The 15,365-nt window shown below is 39.0% G+C and overlaps 3 protein-coding genes across 14 annotated transcripts in view; 1 reads left to right on the top strand and 2 right to left on the bottom strand.

The window, feature by feature from the left end:
- The window catches only part of LOC139963637 (uncharacterized), a 664,171-nt gene that overhangs the window by 43,445 nt on the left and 605,361 nt on the right, over positions 1-15,365 (top strand). The window lies entirely within an intron of this gene.
- Positions 1-15,365, bottom strand: part of LOC139963622 (uncharacterized) — a 204,974-nt gene that overhangs the window by 78,696 nt on the left and 110,913 nt on the right. The window lies entirely within an intron of this gene.
- The window catches only part of LOC139963623 (uncharacterized), a 105,239-nt gene that overhangs the window by 78,696 nt on the left and 11,178 nt on the right, over positions 1-15,365 (bottom strand). Inside the window, exons 1-4 of one of the 2 annotated variants that reach the window (XM_071964601.1) lie at positions 13,378-13,536; positions 9,204-9,270; positions 7,552-7,842; positions 4,401-5,579 (exon numbers count right to left, since the gene is read on the bottom strand). In XM_071964601.1, the coding sequence (XP_071820702.1) occupies positions 4,401-5,579; positions 7,552-7,842; positions 9,204-9,264 (1,531 nt within the window). In that variant the 5' untranslated portion in view covers positions 9,265-9,270; positions 13,378-13,536. Of the gene's footprint in view, positions 1-4,400; positions 5,580-7,551; positions 7,843-9,203; positions 9,271-13,377; positions 13,537-15,365 lie in introns of those variants that run through there. The other variant, XM_071964602.1, reaches the window with a different exon arrangement.

Raw genomic sequence — 15,365 nt, 5'->3', positions numbered from 1 at the left:
ATCTTTTTTCCTAGTTTTGACCCCAGATTATGAACGAAAATTCTTCATTTTCATAGAAACCGGATCCCTAACCCACTTTCTAAACCCTAACTCTGATTTCAAACGAATTTGTAAATTCCTGAAAAACCTGAAACCCACGTTCGTCCTGGGGAAAAAAACGCGGCCTGGGAAGTGTCATTTCCAGCGAACTGGGAGACATTTTCGGCCAAAATTTGCTTGTACGCTCCGCGCTAACAAATGGTCCTTTGGTAGTGCCATTTCCAGCGATCTGGGAGGCATTTTCGGCCAAAATTTTCTTGTACGCTTCGCGCCAACCTTTGGTGGCGCTACGCTTAGATAATTTGCCTACAGGCTTCGCCCCTCCCTTGGCAAATTCCTCGCTACGCGCCTGTTCGAATTTGTAACGCAAACAGCAGATATCACATCATATCAGTGAGCATGAAAATGGCGTTCCAGGATGAAAAGCCTCAAAACTGTCCGACTTGCCTGAAAAACCAAACGTTTTTGAAAGGGTCATTTCCGGCGATCTAGGGAGTATCTTTACTCAAAACTTTTCTGTACGCTACGCGCCAACCAGTGGTGGCGCTCCGCTTAGACAGTGTCGAAAGCGCCCTTACAGACCATTCTCGCCCCTCCTGACCAATACCCCTAGCTCCGCCACTGCCGCCGCGCCTCTTACGCCTATGTGTGTAATGTTCGGTTTCGGAAATATCTGCTTCTTTTTCATTTCCTTCAACCAAGTTTTATAATAGCCGTTATAAGAGGTTTTAATATTTGTACACCAATAAATAAACCGTGTCTGAATTTTCGAAAATTTCTGACCAACATTCTGCATCACACTTCCCTCTACTCGTGAAATTCTGACCGGTCTGTTAGGGGTTGAAGGAAGTTTTTCTATATTGGTTGTCCATAGATGAAATTTTGTACAACATTATGGGTATGTTTTGAAGTGAGTTTATTCACGAGAAATGTGAATTTTCAAATTCTGAACAAATATGGGGCTTAAACCTTGAAAAGTGGGGCTGACGGGTATTGTGGCCGCTACGTAGAATCACCTACAAAAGCAAAGACCCACAGGAGATGCGATCATGTCGAACATGATGTGTGCCGGGTTTACATTCTTCAAAAAGGTTATGGATGGGAAAAAAAACTATTAGGAAATACTTGGTTCTCAGGCAAAAAGTGTACATCTGGTTGCTCATTTCAAGCCCGAGAAGTGCCGTTTCCGGTGATCTGGGGGTATCAAAACAAGAAATTTTCTTGTACGCTGCGCGCCAACCGATGGTGGCGCTCCGCTTAGTAATTCGCGCCCCCGGGTTTGAAAATCCAAGATACGCGCCTGGATATCATTCATTGTACTGTTGCCAGATGCAAAATATTATCCACTCTAATAATTCATATCTTTGTGATACAAAATGTGATGAGGATCTGGTATATATATATATTTACTTGCATAGTTTTGATCATTACCTTTCTCTAATCTTTTTGACGAGCACAAATAGCAAAAAACTAGTTAATAGGCTGAATAACGTGTGGTTTAGAAATACAAAAGTTAAAGTATTCCATATGGTTTAACAGGGGCGTAGCCAGGATTTTCAAAGTTGTAGGCACGACTATCTGAGCGGAGCGCCACCATCGGTTGGCGCGGAGCGTACAAGAAAATTTTTGGTTTTACAAACCCCCCAGATGGCCGGAAACGGCCCTTCCCGAGGGTTCATTCTGGTTCCCTGGCCTCTTGCTAACTTGAGACACCTCATTCAATATCACTTTTAAACCCCAAAAACAAACAATTTAAAATAGTACGTAATTCAATACTACAAAATGTATTTAAAATTAGCAAGGTACATGTACATAGTAGTCTTACTTTTCAACTTCTGATACTTGTAGATACAAAGATAGGCCAGAAATGTCTTTGATACATTACAACTATAGCCAGTAATTGTATTTGATACAACTGTAGCTAGTAAATGTTTAAGTTAGCCTAATAAGAGAATGCGAAAGCTATTTGACGATAGCCATCTGATGCAAATTTCTTCAGCACAGAATCAACGTCCATTGCAAAGTCTCTGTGGATGTGCATGAGTGCCAAACCGCTGAGTCTCTCTTCATTCATTATAGAACGGATGGAGCTTTTTACTCTGCGCATTGCGCTAAAAGGCTTCATCATACATGTGTACGTAGTTCAGTTAGGGTACCGATAACCACTCTTGATTCTTTTGCCGCAGTGACCAAGTCATTATCTATCCGTTGTAGCCAGTGGCGGAGCTAGGGGTACTGGTCGGGGGGGGGGGGGGGCGAGGTTGGTCTGTAGTTGCGATTTCGACACTATCTAAGCGGAGCGCCACCACAGGTTGGCGCGGAGCGTACAAACAGTTATTGAGTAAAAATATTCCCTAGATCGCCGGAAATGACCCTTTCCGGGCCTTGCTAATTTGCAGATAAACGAAGAATAAATAGGTGTCATCGCCATTTTGTCAGAAAATTACACCAAATGTGACAAATGTCAATAGGTATTTGAGAGCGCAATAATAAAGTCAATAATTGCGAATAAGTAAAAAATGGGGGTGGGGGCATACGCCCCCTCTGACTGTATGGACGCTCCGCCACTGGTTGTAGCATTTTTGATAACGGAACAACGTACTGTAGAATGCTCTTCGCTGCAACTAACGCAACAATAACGAACTTCAGGATTGAGCAACGGAAGGCACGCGCTTTAGAATCACTATTTAGCTCTAGTTCGGCCAAAGCATCAACAACGACGTCAAATGATGATTTAAAAGTGAACAATGCATCAGTTCGACTGCTCCATCTAGTTTCACAGAGGGTTCTAAGTTTATCCCTTTTCTCCATCTTTTCTTGAGCGGTTTCGCTCTCCATCATGGCAAGTTTAAAGTGCTACTGGCGTTTAGCAGAGTAGGAAAATGCAAATGCAATTTCCTGAACAGTGCCCATCATATTTCTAATTTGGTACTTGCTAATTTTCCCCCTTGCTTATCTGCCTTTTAAGAAATGCTGTTTTTTTTAGACAATTTTTAAAATCGTCAGATGAAATGTAGGCTCAACCCTAGTGAGCGTAAATACTCACAATTCGATGAAAATGACGCCGATGTAGAACATCGTGAATGTACCCAAGACAAACTGGTTTCGAAAAGGCTGTTCAGGAACTTCGACGGCGATCGTGACAACAACAGGAAACAAAGTTATTGCAGCTCTAAAAAGTATGTTAGTCAACGATAGGCTTATATGACTGTGGAATGTTTCTCAACTGAAATATTATCTGCGTAAACGGGTTCTAATCTAGATTTTAAAAAAACTGACAAGATCGGATCCTAGCTTTTTTTCGGCGGGTAGAGTGTTGAATGAAACGGTACGCGATAGAAATGACATGTGTCTAGATGACAGAAGAATAGGTCACCTGAGGCTAATTGAGCCATATTCTTGCTATGTTCATTTCAATAGTTTTTCCTGTCTAGACTCTTTAACTCGTCCAGCAAGCTTATGGATTTGAATTATGGGTGTTTAAAAAAAAGATAACTTGGCCAAAAAAGTGTAGGCCCGGGCCTACAGTGCTACATACTGGCTACGCCCCTGGATATTCACAGCAACATAAGAACTCATGTCCATCCTAGATTACCCAAATGTATAGAATTTGTTTTTGTTTGAAAAACCAGTGTAGTCTGCTTTATCTGACATTGCTTTGGTCTTCTTGAAGGTATCTCTACATTAAGGCTCACGTGTCTTCAAATACAACAAACAAAAATATCAAAAGATCCAAACTCAATTCGTTCTTGCGTTAAAGTGGGTCAGTGGCAAATGATGACTCTTTATTTGCTTACATTGTCACACGTGTCGTATGAATGTAAATGTACATCAGACACTGTGGGTGTTAGTACTAGAAGCATAAGCTGTTTATGTATGCACATGGAGAGACATCATACAAACAATACTTTCATCTCTCAAGTTTACTAATTATCTTACACATCAGAGAATTCAAGGGCGTAGGAACCTGGGGGCGCCATCCCCCTCAGTGAAAATATGGTGGGGCGGAAGCATCATTCCGACCCCCCCCCCCCGCCCCGCTTCGCAAGTCAGAAAACCCTTTTTCATTCCCAAATGTGAAAAAAAATCTCATTTGGAGCACCAAATTGCATCTAAGGCCAGGTGAAAATGCAAAATTATTTACAAAATGGAGTGGGTGTTGAAATGTGCTATATTGCACCAAATTGCATCTGAGGCCACCTGGAAATGCAAAAAAACACCCCTCCCCTTAGACCCCTCCCCCAGGCCGGCCATTAGTCTTCAGCCCCCCCCCCCCCCTCACTCAAAAGTACCTTCCTACGCCACTGTCAGAGATGACGAACTATGGTTATGCATCAATGATATCGGTACTGAAGACTTACCTTCACTAAGAATCCAAACCAGATGATGAGAGGCATAAAACTCACAGATTATTTTGTGCCATATTCGTGCAACCGTCTTATATCGACACTGGGAAATGTCAAAGATCACTTCCTGTGCCAACATCCCAAGCTTTATATAGTTATCATAAAACTCTTGTCCAAGTTCTGAAACTAAATAGGTGTTCTCCCATGTCAGCTGCTGGTTCTTCTGTGTGAGGCCGTCGAAAGCAATACGGTACAGTTTAGCTAGTTCCGTTTCAAAAGCAGGCACCCCAGTGCTAGCATCTTTCTTGATTACCATATGGTTATGAACGCATGCGATCACATAAGTGAAAAATCTTGTTACTGTGCTAAATATCTCAATTTCTGGCCTCTCGTGTGCTATGTGAGCAACCATAGTGGAGAATAGAGGGACCTGACAGAGATCTCTTAAGAAGGGGTTTCTCTGAAGCTGCTCTTCGATCCGATCTGCCAACTGGACATCATCAGCCACCGCCTTCAGGACATAGTTTCGACGTTCAGCCACCCCAAACCCTGTTAATCTGATTCGTTTTGTTTCGGGGTGTAAGTTAGGCGGGAGGTTCAATGTCCTGGTAAGTATGATGACAAGAATATCTAGAAACATTTTCATCTCAATGATGGAGAAGATATCTGTTTCGGTTTCATTCTTGTCAGGATACTCGTCATAACTGTCAAATAACATGACAACAGACTTCTTGTATGCTTTGAGGATTTTCTCAATGCAAGCTTCATCCATGTCCTCATCTTTGGGCACTATGGAATTCTTTATGGCAGTGTATATAGAATTTACACCTGTCAGTTGCCTCAACTGGAGAAATATAAGTATTTCCACATCTTTAAGAGGAGATTCAGGGTCCTCAGTACACCAGTCATAGACTAACTGTGATGCAAGTGTTGATTTCCCGAACCCAGGGTCAGCCTCAATAATCTTTCTCATTGACTTAGTTTTAGGGCTGCTCAGAATATCGTTGTAAGATTCTAATGGTTCTAGAACATCGGGCTTCTGCATAGAATCACCCTCCTGAGCCAAGTAGTAAATACCTCCCTCAACAAATATAATGTTAACACTACACTTGCTCATGGAAGGAAATGGCTTTGCTGTTTCGTAGTGCTTTCGATAGGCTATTTTTGAATACTTGATGAGGTCTCTTTTCTTTTCTGAGAAAAAAAAACAAAGACTTTTGAACACTTTAAAAGTTACAATAAGACACTGTCCGCTATTTAGAGGCACAGGGCAATTACTTTTATTTAAATCTGTATAAAAAGGGTAGAGTTTGTCACTATACATCCGTGTCAATTCTCTATTATCTGAAATGGTGTAGGTCAGTGTTCCTCGAAGACAGGGGATGGATTTTAACTAGTACCTCTATACCGATATTAAATACAAACTACACGAATTGATGCTTTTATTGGAACAGATGATTAGGCCTATATTACCTTTACCTCGCTTCTTGCTTTGCGAATTAGTAGAGGGATGAACAAAGAAACAAAGATATGCTTCTTTCTGCTAAAGACAAAATATTACAGTAGGCAGAATAAGCCTAGCATAAACACTTTGTCCAAGTTTAGAACGAAGCATTTCAACAAATTATGCAACGTTTTTTTTTTGGACACAGAAGAACATTGCAGCGACGTAGCCTGGCATTTGCAAGGGGGGGGGGGGGGCACTTATTGCGACTGATATGGGGAGGGTGTAAGGGGAGGGGATGATACATTTTTTTTACAGTTGAAGGTCCTTAGATGCGATCTGGTGCAATGTTTTCCCAGTTTCATCATTATCATATTATATCATATTATCAGCAGATTTTGTTTCGGGTTCGAATTATTCTTTTACATGTTCGATCTTTTACATATTATATCAGATAGACAAACTTAGTGCTCTTGTGCAATTTTCCAGTAGGATGATTCTTGTTTATTGTCCAATGTCTGGACTTTAATACATTTGACGAACTTAACTTATGGACAAAAGAAACTTTTATATTTAGCAGTGTAATAGTTATGTATAGGAAGCGCGTATCACGTACGATTGCTAGCTTAACATGCTGTTCGTGCAACAACTTATGACGAATCATAGTAAAGATGAGAACGCACGTTGTCGTCGTTGTGCATATACGGTGATAACACTCCATCGAGTCCGGTTAGATAGGCTATAATTTGTATTACCCAGTGGCCAACTGTAGGCTTGTAATAGGCTATAGGCTACTGCATCAGTAGTCCTGAATGTTACTACGATTATAATTGTGTTAACGGAGCTGACGAGTATTCAAGATCAAAAGAGTACTGAAAAAATACCATGCCAAAAAACAACAGTTTTAACATTTTTCGACACTGAAACGGGGGGGGGGGGGGAGGGGGTAAGCAGTCGCTGCCCCTGGCTACGTGTCCCTGGAACAATGGCTGCTATCAGAAAATAAAGTTTTGACCATTTTCATTCTGACTTGTCGACTCGAACCATTATATATAAATACGTGACATTCAGGATACAGTTTGAAATGTGTAATGAAAACGGGCAAAGCAATAAATAAATAATAACCTCAGACGATGAACTATCTGGCAATCATCAAGATGAGCATACAAATAACGTTATTATTTCATTAGGTTTGAATACCGCTGCAGTCAAAATGTTTGTCTATTGTTTATCTCGTTCGTTCGTTTCAACTAGGTTTTTATCTTATGTTCATGTTTTCGTTCCATAATTTCCTGTTTCATATCGCTCATTTGAAGTTCATTTGATGTATTAACAAAAATCGAATTTCTCTTATATAAATCCCAGTCACCAATCTTTTGTCAGAGAATACAGAGAGGCTTCATATATAGGGACTTGTTATTTTCTGGTTAGTTCGGTTTTATATATAAGAGAGGCTTTTACATAAACTCAATTATGATATATACTCCGATACATCAGACATTTTCTCCTTTATTCGGCTGTTCTTGTTTTCAAACTCAACCCTTTATCATGAATAGTCAAGTTAGTCAACAAATATCAGTATCTATGAAATGAGAATTAATGTTATGAAAGCCAAGTGTTATAGACACATTTTATCATGTTATTGTCCAATCTTTAATACTTTAAAGACTTTTCTCTCTTGCTTGAGTGACTTTGAAAATAATATTTAGAACAGATGATTACCTTCCAGATTCTGGTCTTTCTTTCCTTGGGAAGTCTTTGTTTGGAAAGAACTTTGTATTCTCTCAGCGAGACCATCCAGCTTCAATTTGCTTAGCATCTTTAAAAGATCTGTTATATCAGTCGGAGTTATAATTCCTCGATCCTCCAAAAGATTCACCATTTCTAATCCAGGTGTCTTGGACCTCTTGATGCTATCAATCTCTCCAGGTTTTAATCCAAGCAAAGTTGATAATCGTTGAATCGTGGAATCATTCAGATGATCAGCTAGGTCGACTTTAAAAAGACCGAAACCTGCGACATAGAAACAAATGAAGGCGATGCAAAGAGTTCATAAATACATATGTCTGATGTGTATGTTAAACGTACATGCTAAGCCTCCACAGTTTTTCGATAGGTGTACGTCGTTCCTTTACGTTTTACTATTTGTGTTCCACAGATGTTCCTAACTACAATGCTGTCAGTCAAAGAGAGCAATTGGGTTTGTGTATCGTCTTAATGTTCATACCTATATTACTAGTACTACCACGACATAAATCAAAGACATTTCCATCCATGCGTCACTTAATTAACCCATGAAGTTAGTTACCTATGTCGTTACCGACTCGTTAGCAGTTATAGTATCAGTCTGTGATAATATGCTGGTTTATGTATCTGTAAAACTTGGTAAGTTTTCATCAGGTGCGAGGCACAAATTATTAACTAATGCTCACAAGACATTTTGACTCAAATTGAAGTTATTCAGGTGTCTCGAATCTATCTTTTCTATCGTTCTCTAGATTTTAATGCAAGTAAATTTGATAATTGTTGAATCACGAGAAGAGGCTGATGGTCAGGTAGGTTGACTTTAAAATGATCGAAACCTGCGACTTAGAAGAAAAGGAAGTTTTAATACAAAATGTTTTAATTTCCTAATCCTAAATCATTACATCTGCAATATGCCGCTAAGTGTGTTTTGCAGAGCATAAATGGTTAGTGCAAGAGATATAATCGTCACTAATTTTATCATACAGAGAACCTCCTCAACCCTAGTCAAATATGTGTTCCTCTGCTTCTACTCACTAAACATATCCTTGTAAGTCGAATGTCACTTAAGACCGCTTTAAGTTTTCTTACTCGGAGTATCAAGTTTTCTTAAATATATATGTATAATGTCACTAGTTGTTGAAATTACTTCAAACATTCGCGGGGCTAATATGTGCCCTCTCGTTAGAATATGACGCTTGCATTTTTGACAAATTTTAACCGGGCTTTGGCGGCTATGGTGTAACAAAATGTCAGGTTGTAGGAATGTTATGTGTCACTTGATTCATGGGGTAACCTTAAAAACAAATTCTCAAGTACACATGTACAGATTGTACCCGAGAATGAGTACAAGTACTCTTATATATAGTATATTTACAACGCAGTCGGCTGAACATACACAGTTAAAAACTGTGTTTACCTGAGCAAAGGAATGTATACGCAGTCACTGCCTTTCTTGCTGCACACTCAGTTTAAAGTCCTAAAACGTATGTATGCCAAAGCCCCTCACCCCCATCCCTCACCAAAAAAGTGTAACTCTAGTCTTGTACAGATGTTTTCTGACACAAGGACAGATAAAGCAATAAATATGTAGTCCGATTATTATTATTTGTTCACTGAAAGTATCTTACCTTCTGCAGGGTTTGTCCCTGTGTCCTTCCCTGTGCTTTGAGAGGGGTCCGCCTGTGCCATATTGACCTGTAGAACAAAACTGAAACTGTTACTTTCTGACATCACGGTATCATTTACAACTAAACATTTTAGAAACGTCAGCTTGTTACATTCACTTTATCAAAACACGATATTGTCTTTAAAAACCACACTCGACTCAGCAATCCATCGTCAGAATTTTCCCTAGATTGTGTGTTTTTGTGTTGTGTTTTTGTGTAAAAGTACTGCAAACTTATCGTTTGACTTGCTATTGAAGTGAAGTGAAATTTTGTTGGGTGCACCCGTTCAGTATTTGCATGTATTACGTAATATACCGTAACAGTCAGTTTTAGCATTAGTTGTTTGCACGTGTAGTTTCTTCAGTTCAGAGCTCCAGGGTTCGCCTCGTTATCCCTTTCGTAATTTGTTAATTTTATTTAATCTTGGGTCGTCAATAGCCCAGATTTACTCTTATCTTTACTATCTGGAGTCCGTGAGGAGATGTCACCCTTCGTAGAGGCAGGATGCCTCAGGTTTTGGATGATTCGGCTTCTGGCTCGAAGCCACTGGTTTCAAAGATGGCGGACCTACTACAGTATATAGCAAGCTAGCTTTGATGGATTCTCGATGTCCGCGAGCTTCCTTTACCGCGAGCGTAGAGTCATCTTCTTTATCGCGAGCGAGTTGACTTCAGTTATAGTAAGAGATTAAGAATACATATTATTATTGTTTTTATACTGCCGTACGTACCCTTATTGTTATTTAATTGAATCCTAGTTGTAATTGTTGCCCCTCTGGCTAGGTTGTACTTCACTGTGTAAAGTACATTCGTTAGGTTGTGTATTTGGACCTCGGTCCTATGGGTTTATAGCGTGTGTTGTGTACACTGTGTAGATTAGTGGTTGTGTATTGTTAAGCACATGGGTGATAGTAGTATTGCATACTTTTATACTGTAGAGTGACAGTACCGGTTAGGTTGGGTTTAAGTTACAGAAAGTTATTAACAGTTACGTGTATTATACTGTAGTAATTGACAGTCAAGTGTATTGTATTGTACTAATTGTTGACAGTTCAGTTGAGTAAGATTATTTATTGTGACTTTATTTTAGTATTGTACTGCTCGCAGTGTAAAGAGTGTACGTATTCGTATTTTGTATCTTGAACATTGTTGTTTTACTGTTGTTACTTATAGAGTTGTCTCAGAGCTGTCCTTTTAATCTTAGCCTTTTTGGATAGCTACAGAGTGACAAGTCTCTTGAGAGTTTGTGGGTTCAGGAGGTGAAAATTCCTGCTGTCTAGGAACAGTTTAGGTGAAAAGGCCTATAATGTGTTGCAGCTGGCATGTGTTGCCCTAGGCTGACCATTACGAAGGTGTCAAAATTCCTCGCCTGTTGGTAAACGTTTAATATTATTTATGCAGATTATTTCATAATGTTCGTTTTACATTGTTTATTTTACACTTCGTACAGTTATTGCGAGATTGGTATTTCGTAGCTTGAGTATTTATGGTACAGATAGAGTTCTGTTATTGGTATGTCACAGATTGAGCATAGGTTCTGTGCATTTTTCATAGAATGAGTATAGGTTTTCCCCCAGTTTATTAGGAGTAAAGAGCCATTTATTATATGAAGCCATTTCTTCATTTGTATATTTTCATTTATCATATTGTAGAGTTTGTAATAAATTGTCAGCCGTTGTTTCAACGCAAGAACACTCTTGCATCCTCATTGATAACTTGTGAGTTCGAAGGGAAGGACCCTAAATCTGGTAATTTCCCCCGCCATACGCAGTTCGCTTCAGGAGGAAGGGAGGAGGGGAGGAAGGGAGGAAATGTTGCCTTAATAACATCACTAGTTTTTCTCAAGTTGACACATGTCAGCATAAAACATCACAAATTATTGACAATGTGTATCTCTACTTATCAAAATATCAGGTTGTGGTTTTATGCCATATATATGCAAACAATTCACAGCAGTTGTGTTTGACCGGAATATAGGAATAGTCTTACGTAAATGGTGCAATGAGGCAGATCTCTCCAAAGCGAACACCAAGGCAATTTGTAGCATCAGCAATACCCTCTTATGTTTTGTATTTGATATGAGTATAATATTCGAACAAGAATGGCTGCCATAAATATCAAGCTCAGGGAAGCTGTATCTGAATCTTCATTTGTCTTATAACTCTCGCTCAACATTGAAACGTCTTAATTTGTTGTGCATATTTACAAGTGATATCAGGTATTTTCAGCAGAACCTTTTTACTATCATCTCTCATTTAAAATTTAACTTAAAGTTTTTCAGTTATAACACAATGGGAAACACAATTTTATTTGCCCCTATAGTTTCACCATACTATAGTTGTACATGTAAAGTTACAATATATGTATACAGCCTTTGCCTATATGTTACCATGGTAGACTACTTTCGAGATAAACTTCCTTATTCAGCAACGATTTCTCTAGTGCGCAATCACGGGAATCGGGTGAAACTGACGGACGTACAGTATAAGTACGGGTAGGTATAGCTACAGTGTTAGATCACGTACCTATTTCATATACATACGCTATATGCTTCACGAGATTGTACAGAGCTATACATGCACTAAGGATTTTGGGCACACCAATGCATATGGTGGCATACTCCTATTAGAGTCTATATCAATTCGCTCGATTGTTCTCCTTCAGGAAAAGTGCCAAAAAGCAGCAGGAGAACATCTTTTGTGACCTGTTATCTAGTCTTTTGTGGCTTGCATGTTGAAGAGCATGTATGGAAGTACATGTGGTGAGAAAATTGGGTCAATTGAGGCATTTTAGACCCCTTTAGGCCTCCCAGGAGCAGCGTAGGAAATTTGTTTACCACTGAATGAAGAGGTTTGTTTACAAGTGACGAAAACTTCTGGCTTCGATAGCAAAAAATCTACACGGTCATAATACGGAAAATTGATGGTGCCATTTTGTCAGCTATCCGGTGATGGGTAGCGTTTAGCTAGTGAAAACTTCTATCTAGACTTAGAGACCACATTACTTTTGTGATTTAGTGTGTAAGTCAATGGGGCTTTTAATGGGCGTATGCTACCATAGTGACTGTGATTTTGACAAGAACCAGTATAGTAAAGGCTTCATAATTGACGCACCCCCGTAATTGACGCACCTTCAATTATTACTAGCAAAGATACAGCAGGCCACCTAAACTTTTTACAGTCAAGCAGAATTACATATTTCATGTGTTTAAATCCATTTCAGCTATTTGCTGACTAAATTGTGGTATTTTTTAAGCTTTTAACACCCTCCACCAAGTTTTGCACGGTTTTTGGACATTTGGAAATCTTACTCCCTAAAAATAACCAACATTACCTCTATATGATACCACTTTTCTCTGGGACCTGACCTGTCTGAGCTTAGAGGTTCAGAGCATAGGCAAACAGCATCCAAAGTCAATTGATGTATACTTAGGCCTACACTTCAGTCAGTTAATTGACGAATGTGTCAATTTAGGGGTATGAAAGACCTTGACACAGCAGACATTTTGTGGCCAAATTCTGCTCAATTGTACGGTGCATAAGCACAGAACCTTAAATATTTTGAGATCATAACATTTCTGAGGAACTACACATATGAAAAACACATACAGTTGAGTAATTTGGAGTTTTCCTTGACAGACATCTTTGATCAAATCCTTAAGTGCGTCAATTATGAGCCCACCATGCTACTAAGTGGAATTTAATAGTATCCTACCTTCATATTATAATGGGCTTTTCTTCCTCAGATAGTGTTCTATATAAGAATTTAAGGATCGCAAATAGCTACTCTTTGCCCCAAACAGTCTTAATAATTGATATAGGCCTACAAAGTTACGGCAGTGACGTAGTGTGCAAAAATCAATGTGTTTGAGCTGAAGGGAAAACGTTAATGTTAACAACTCTATCGTTATGTTATTACTCTGCAATAAAACAAAACGAGTTGTAGCCTACCTAGACTGGTCTGTAACGACAGAGAGGTAAATAAAGTACTACTATAACTAGCTTAATTCTATGACCTATACATGTAGGCAAATAATATGGTATACCCAAAGTTGAGCGCTAATTGGATCGCGTTGATATTTGATTATAACTGGGCCTAAACATGAAGTCTAAAGAAAAAAGTAATTTTGTACGTACACTTCAATTCGCCTGATCCAATCTTCTCATAAAATAAAGTAAAAGAAGGCTCCGTGGTCTATAATAACTGTAAAGTTCTTAATTTGTTGCTGGTAATAATTCACACAAAGAACTGTATTTGAGGAGTGACTCTTATTTATTCAGTATATTCCGATAGCCCACAGGCAGTGTAGTGCATGCATATATGATATAACACAATTTGATATCAAGCAATGTTTATAGTTATAATATGATGAGATTCAGCAAGTGGTAGGATTGTTTAGACTAAGGGGTGAGTAGGTCCTAACTTATTGACCTTTAGGCTGGCTTGGTGGTGGACTGTAGAATGTGTTACTAGGGGGATTGCTTAAGAGGTATTTGGAAATAGTAACAGGTGGACTATTACATTTGTATTACAGGGGTATTATTGTAGCTTCAAGCAATATAGAGGTCTAGTACTTATCATTTCAATAACCACTATGGATTTCTGAACAGCTTCATCGCTAAAATTGTTTTTGAGAGCGTGAGTCATAAATTACTCATAAGGTAGCACATATATGTAGTTAAGTGAAGAGCGCAAACCCGAAAAAGAATATTGTCCTTCAACACGCGATATATATAGATACGTAACATACATAATATTATCATAATGTGAGGTCAATAATGTTTACCATGCGCGTGCGTTTAAACTGGCGGAAGGATACAATAACTATTAATCCAATCATTGCTTATAGAAATTTATTAGAAATACTGTAACGCCCCTGTACCCGGCCGAGCGGTAGCGTGGGTTATGGCAGCTGGAGGCCACCTGATGTCAGGGCAGGGGGAAAGGGGGCGAAGACTTATGCTAGCAGGGCTTGAACCAATACACAAAAAGGAGAGAAGAATACAATTTAAGAGAACTGGGTCTCAAATCAACAATTTAATTACTTAATTAACTTTAAACATACAAAAAATAAGGCAGTGTCGTTCTGCCGTATACAAATTAAGGCAAACAACCGGCAGAGATTCACTTTAAATAAATAACCAATAACTACGTACCAGGGCGTGGGCAGCACGGCTCTTAAAAATCACAAGAGTGAGTACCCGACACGGGGCGCCAACGGCCTGTCACACTAATTAGCGTCAACAAGCCGATTTCACGACAACTCAAGACAACATGTTTAAAATACCATCAAATACAATTGATGTTATCAGAGTATATCTGGAAACACGTTTAAAACTGACTGGAACCAGCGTGCATACATATTTTCACGGGAAAAAATGTTTTTGTAGTAAAAATCGCCAACTTTTTCCTAACGTTCAATTGGACGAAGTGATGCTATTGCGCTTGCGCAATGACAGCGGGTGACTCCATCTGTTCAATTCAATTTTTTTTTTCTTCAATTCATAAGACTTTATTTCAATCTCTCGTATTAAAGTATGTAATTTTGACAATAGACGTGGGTAAACGTACAAGAGAACAAGAGATTGAGGAGTGCCAACAAGAAGCTCTGCAGAGCTTGTTTACGTTGACACCCCATTACAAATAAAACATAGAAAGAAAGCTTAAGTATACTGAGAAAACAGAACAAAGATGGCAAAGAAAGGAAAATACAAAATCAATGATAGTTTGATATAAGATACTCTTTAAGACGTGTTTTGAAGGTGTTTAAAGTTTAACAACCAGTAATAGTAGTAGGGAGGGAATTCCAAAGTTTTACGCCGACATAACGAATACCAAGTTGTGCAGACCTAAGTCTAAAGTAAGGAACAGTCAATTGATTTGGCGCACGGTTAGGATAAGGATCGTTACGTAACTGGAAATAGTTGCGAAAAGTCGACGGAGCATTATCATGTAACCAATTGAAAATAAAAATACCAACATAGTAGCGATTTACATCATAGATACTTAGAGCGTTAAGAGTAGTAAACAGGGGTGCTGTATGCTGGAGGTAATCCGCATTACAAATATAACGAATGGCTCTCTTTGGAAGTAAATAAAGGGGTTGAATTCTAGAGGCATGGGT

This window comes from Apostichopus japonicus, chromosome 22, assembly GCF_037975245.1.
Source record: "Apostichopus japonicus isolate 1M-3 chromosome 22, ASM3797524v1, whole genome shotgun sequence".
In the NCBI taxonomy this organism is placed as follows: Eukaryota; Metazoa; Echinodermata; class Holothuroidea; order Aspidochirotida; family Stichopodidae; genus Apostichopus; species Apostichopus japonicus.
This window is presented reverse-complemented; position numbering and strand designations above follow the sequence as displayed.